We start from the raw sequence: 5976 nt of genomic DNA on the forward strand, positions 1-5976 counted from the left end.
GGTCCAATCACCGCAACATTTCCCCAACTTTGACCAATAATGGTAGTTTCCTATGTTTAAAATGGTAAGTCATATCACCAAACTCACTTCCTCGTTCCCCTTGTGTTGAAGAAATAGTGTGATTTTATTCTCACTGGAACAAGCTGCCTTCAATCTTTAATGAACTTTCACTTTCTGTTACAATAAAAAAATATCTAAACATGGCGGACACTGTAGATAAAAATGGCTCATTCTAAAGTAACAAAAACAAAAAAATTATTAATTTCAGATGATTATACACAAAATACCTATGAATATTATAGAAATAAAAATCGAAATGCAGCTTTTATCAAGGATTCTGACCCACAGTAGGAAGTATAATAGCATGGAAGTAGATGATGACAAAAAAATATATTTTGGCTACGTTCAAACTGTAAGTGACCCAAATATGAGCTCAGATTTTTTGCAATGTGACCTCGGTGTGAACAGTCATATCAGAATTCATGTGATTTTTACGTCACTCTAGATCTATGTTGGCCATGTGGGTCACTTCAGGACTGCGACCTGTCCACACTGGAATCAGACATGGTCCACATTTAAAAAAAGAATATTAAAGCCACACAAATCAGACCTGAGCAATAAATCAGAATTAAGGCTTGCAGTGTGATCGTAGCCTTTCAGATGAAGTGGGTTACATGTTTGTGTCCTCACTACTGTGCTGACACCTTTGTCTTCATGATTTTAGTGTCATCTGCTGTTGCTTGAAATGTGATCTGACACCTCATACTGCTGTATACACTACACTGTCTGCACTCAGTACACAAACCACTGAAGTCAAATGCGTTGGAGGGCAAGATTTTATTTTCACAAGATTAATATACAAAACAAAAGTGCTGCAAATGCTGTATAAATAACCCCCGTGTTAACATGGACAACAAACTGAAAACACTGTCAGAGAGTGAAGCTGCTTTGTCATAGGTGGAGGTGTGGCTTCAGCCTGCCCGCTCTCTCACTGATGTTAAAACTGGTCAAAGCACTTAACAGAGAACAGAGCAAAAAAGCAAGAGAGTAACTCTTGCCATTGTACATTTTATTGTCCTTTCTTTAAACATCACGTGCTCTTGATGCTAGCAAATCTCCTGCATTTACCTGAAACATTAACTTTTCAAGCAAATAGGTGACTTACAAGGCAAATTGGAAGTAGCATGTGACTCATGTCTAAGAAAAATAAATAAAAACCAGCATTTACATCCCTGCTCTTAACTGACGTCTTCTCCCGAAACAGTTTGGGATGGGAGCTAGGCAGGTGGGGACTTTATTTTGAGACGGAGCAGATCCAAAAATATCTGAGTGAGGTTTCAGCATTGCTGGGGGAGAGCTTTAATCAAACACCACAGACACCAAGAAGAGATCAGGCAACCGGAGCTCATGCTCATCACAGTCGGTGTTGAAGTGAAGCTGGCTAAGACCAGGAAAAAAAATATCTCAGACTCGCCTGGCGGGAAGAGGAACGGAAAATTCCTCGTTCCGACCAATGTCTGTCAGGTTTTGCTGCAGTTCGCTTTCTAAACTACTGTCCTCCAGGCACTGGCGGGGCAGGGGGGTGGAGGGGGGGAGCACCTATGCAAGCACCTGTATCCCAAATAAGGCATCAAAGCAAATATTCTGAATAATCAACAATAAATCTGAAGAAAAGTAAAAATAGAACATAAAAAGAAGGAGTTTTGACACTGAGAAACAAGAGGTTTGAGGATTGTCCTTCGTTGTATAGTGTTATAACAATGTCATGAACAGGTCTTACTTGGTTGAATCTGATGAGGGAAGGAGATTGTTAACTTCTGTCAAACACAAGTGCAACAACTGATATTTCTTTGTCTCTTCAACCAACAGAATCATTTTGCACTGATAGAGCCCCAAAAAAATTACAAACAACATGTAGATACATTTTTAACCCACCCTGCACCTTATGAGAGCCATGGACTCCCTTATAATCACTATGACCGCTTATTAAAACTTTTTTCATCATTGTACATTATACAGTTTGTAAAATGGGTTTTTGTACAAAGCATACATCCAAAAGCCTGTGATCTGAGAACTGAGTATAGCCACAGGAGGATAAGGAAGAGGAGGAGGAAAAGGAGGAGGAGGAGGGGGGATAAAAAAACAAGGAGAAAAAAGAAGAGTGAGAAAGTAAAATGAGATCCCATGGGGAATCAGAGGGGAAGACAGAAACGGGAGTAGATTGATGAAATGGGAAGGTGAACCAGAGAGAGATTCATGCCTTCTCAGGTGGTATTTTCTATCCTGTGTGTTTGTGTGTGTATATTTATAGAGCGGGGGTAATCAATAGGCTCATTAAGTCCTCCTGGTAGGAACAGTTCAATAGAAACACACGCAGCTCCTTTCGCCGCCGTTAAGCTCGTCTGCTTCCACGCAGCTGCAAGCCCCGCCGCCTCTCCTGGAGGAGGCATCAGTTCCGCAGAGCGGCCAACCTGGTAGGTGTGGAAAATGTGGGAGAGTTGAATTGTTTGGAGCCCTTGTGAAATGAGATACAAGCCTTAGTTACAGTTCCCAACTGTCAGTGTTATAAACTAGCACTATAGAGCGTGGCAGGGGTGGCGAGTTTTTGTAGTCCAACCCGGAAGTTAGCACCGCCCTTTCCTTTGAAAAAAATAAAAATAAATTTGAATTTGAATATTGTCATCTATGACAGTAAACTGATCATTAGTTGAAGCCCTAATTGTGGGCAAGGTTAGCAGTACTGATTCTTGGCAATATTGGATTTTTATATTATTGTTGCAACAAGGTGATGAAGTACCTTGATTTGTGATGTACTTCATTAACTGTATAAGCCACAAACAAGATCATTTCTTTCATTAATAAATATATAAAAGCTGTTGGCCTGCGTCAACATGAAGCATGAACGGGCTCTTTCAACCTAGTGACATGTTTTCCTGCCAGAAAGCTGTCAATAATGAGATAACAACAACACCTCTACAACAACACCTGCTCAATGAGAAACTGACAGATTGGCATGTGAAAGCCGGTCCCTGTGTTGTGTCCCAATTAGGTTTTATGGAAATAACTTGTGATCAGATAGAAAGACCACCACAATAGCACAGCAGACAACAAACCACTTCACTGAAATCAACATTTAAGAAGCTCTTCTCTGGCTGGGAGTCAGAAATAGAGCTGAAAGTAATGATTTTCTGTATCGTTTAATTTTTCTGATAAATTGTTTAATATATATAAAACGTAAGAAAATAGTCAAAATACCATTACAATTTCCCCATATTGACATCTTCTTGTTGTTGTTGCCCAACCAACTGTCCAAAACCATAACGTATTCGATTCACAGTGATATAAAGAAAAACAGCAACTGCAACCACTAAAAAAAAATCTGTGGCTTTAGGCCATCCACAGAGAGGATAAAAAATGTTAAACCTTGTGGGAATGTGGGATCCTGGCAGTTATCTGTGTTCGTCTGTGTACTCATCACAGGTTAGTTAATGATGCTACTGAATAAAGGGCATATGTGCAGACTGTAACTGTAGATTGAAGTCGATCAGTAAAGAGCATTAATAATGGTGTACATAAAGCTTTTACTGTGAAGAAATATCGCCCTACCATAAAACACACACTTTTAGAATGGAGTTTGGTTTGACAGTGTGGAGCAGAGGGTATTTTAACCTTAATAATTCATATAAACTGAGATGACCTACCTTCTAATAATGAATCTTATAAACAGAATAAAGTAACGTAGGAAGTGGAAATAAAACCAACATGTTTTGTTTAGAGAAAGTGGTATCACTATACTCAAGTGTATCGATATTTTCATACACTCCTAGTCTTAGTTGACCAAAACCCTAATGACAAATTACTACAACTACTACTACTCCTAAGAGCAGGCAGCCCTAGAAACTGTTGTATCCACCATTCTTCATCTAGAGAAAATATACTTGTGTTTGTGCTGGGCAGCTTTAAGTTAAGACTTCAAAAATATTTTCTGCATATGTAAATGTAACCAAACCACAGTCACTTTGACTGTTCTGATAATCCACATAACATTACAACACAGTATCTTCCTTCTGTCTTCGAGCTTCTCCATTTGAGCTGAACATCATGTTTCTTTTTTGTTCACGTCTGACTCTGCAACCGCAACAGTAGCACTCTGTGTGTGGGGGTAGTAGCTCGCTGTGCAATCTAATTTACTGATCATGCTCTACTCTAACTGCAGAACTGACTGTTCATGTGCTACTTGTTAACCCGGTGCCAGAGAATGAAAACAGCTCTACAGGTGAAGAGTGGGAGGATTCAGTGTCTTGCTTTAAGAAAACACGAGCCAGACACACAGATGTTGCTTCTAACCTGTAACCCAGTATTTATAGTATGGGACAAAACATATTGTCTTGTAAGTACAGACACTGGTCCTTACCGTCGGGACAGCTGGTCCTCCTTGTCATGGCTCCGTGAGCTCTCCGCGCCCACTGAGGTGGCTCCTGCAGGCAGCTGGCTGAGCTGGTCCATCACCTCCAGGCCGCTCTCCTCTGCTATTTGGTGGATCAGGTTGTCCACCTGCTCCTGAGGCGTGGTCAGCGTCATTGCCGAGCTCATGGAGTCCTCCATCACCTGGTGTAGGAAAGAGAGGGATGGGTAGGAGTCGGCGGAAAACAGAAAACTCAGGCCAGAGAGTGCTGGGTTGGATTTTAAACAACTTAAATTCAGACATTGTGAAGTGCCAATCAGTTCGACTATAGAATATCTAACCATATGTTTTAAAGCACACTAAACACCAAAACACTGCATGAAAACACACACACACACTATAGAAGAACAAATGTGCATAGTCTGTAGATACTCACTGAGGTGTGGACATCCAGGTTCTGGACTTGAGTTTCAAACTTATCCATGACTGCAGAGACCTTTTGGAGATCCATGGAGTTCAGAGCTTTGTCCAGGGACTTGGTCACCTGGCCCATGTTTTTGGTCACCTGATGGGAAAAAAAAGCATTTATAATTTATTTGTCTGACGAAAAAATGTTGTTCTCCCCTCCCGAGCTTATCAAAATAGAGGGAATGCTGTGATGTGGTAACATGAAAATAAATGCTTTGTAATCCTATATTTTGCACATACATTATAGTAAAACTGTATATAATCTAAGGCAGCATGTATTAGTGAGCTGACTCAACACAGTAGCTTACCGCCTTCATGGTGACAGCAGTCTGGACTTTAGAGGCCACTGCGTCGACTCGAGACGCCATGCGCAGCCAATTAAGACCCTCATTTTTTTTCCGGATGGCATTCTCTGCATAAACTCTGGCACATTCCACATTTTTCTGCTGCAAAGCCTGGTAACGGGACAAAGACACTGTTAACACTCAAAATCTGCATCTGCAATTCACCTCAAGTAGATCTCAATTAGTAAAAGCTTCCATGTATGTGTACACATATTTAAACGTGTTAAGACTGATAAGCAAAAAACTTAGCTTATGTGCAATAATGACACTATAGATTACGCAATGTCTTAAAGTCAACAAAGGCTGCAACTAATGATGATTTTCATTATGGAGTTATGTATGGATTAGTTTTCCTTAATCATAATGACAAACACTGACAGTAGTACAGTATCCTACTTATAAACATATGAAATAGGCTTTTTTTCTACTCACAATTAAACACTGCACTACATGTTTATGGATGGTTAGGTAGCTCGGCCTGCCATCCCCTTTCTAAAACCCTAGAACAAAGCAAAGCAGTACTCTCAAGAAAGATAGTTGTTTATTGTTGTTTGTGAGTCTCATTCCCAGCATGAATGTGACTCACAAACAATAAACAACTATCTTTCTTGGCTCTGATTGATTAAATTAATCCAAATGCCATTAGGAGCACTAGGAGGAACCTGTTGTTAACAGATTCTGTCTCATGTACTACTGTCAGGATATAATGAAAGTTATTTTTATAAAAGTTATAAAAGTTTTTGGGGCTTTTATTGCCTT

General features: G+C 40.0%; 1 protein-coding gene across 1 annotated transcript in view; it reads right to left on the reverse strand.

The window, feature by feature from the left end:
* Positions 1-818: 818 nt before the first annotated feature.
* The window catches only part of chmp1a (charged multivesicular body protein 1A), a 9891-nt gene continuing 4733 nt past the window's right edge, over positions 819-5976 (reverse strand). The window contains exons 4-7 of the mRNA XM_035664942.1: positions 5182-5328; positions 4842-4970; positions 4415-4608; positions 819-2471 (exon numbers count right to left, since the gene is read on the reverse strand). Of these exons, the coding sequence (XP_035520835.1) occupies positions 2450-2471; positions 4415-4608; positions 4842-4970; positions 5182-5328 (492 nt within the window). The 3' untranslated portion in view covers positions 819-2449. The remainder of the gene's footprint in view (positions 2472-4414; positions 4609-4841; positions 4971-5181; positions 5329-5976) is intronic.

This window comes from Morone saxatilis, unplaced genomic scaffold (genome assembly GCF_004916995.1).
Source record: "Morone saxatilis isolate NCDOM2014 unplaced genomic scaffold, NCSU_SB_2.0 Contig2, whole genome shotgun sequence".
Lineage (NCBI taxonomy): Eukaryota > Metazoa > Chordata > Actinopteri > Moronidae > Morone > Morone saxatilis.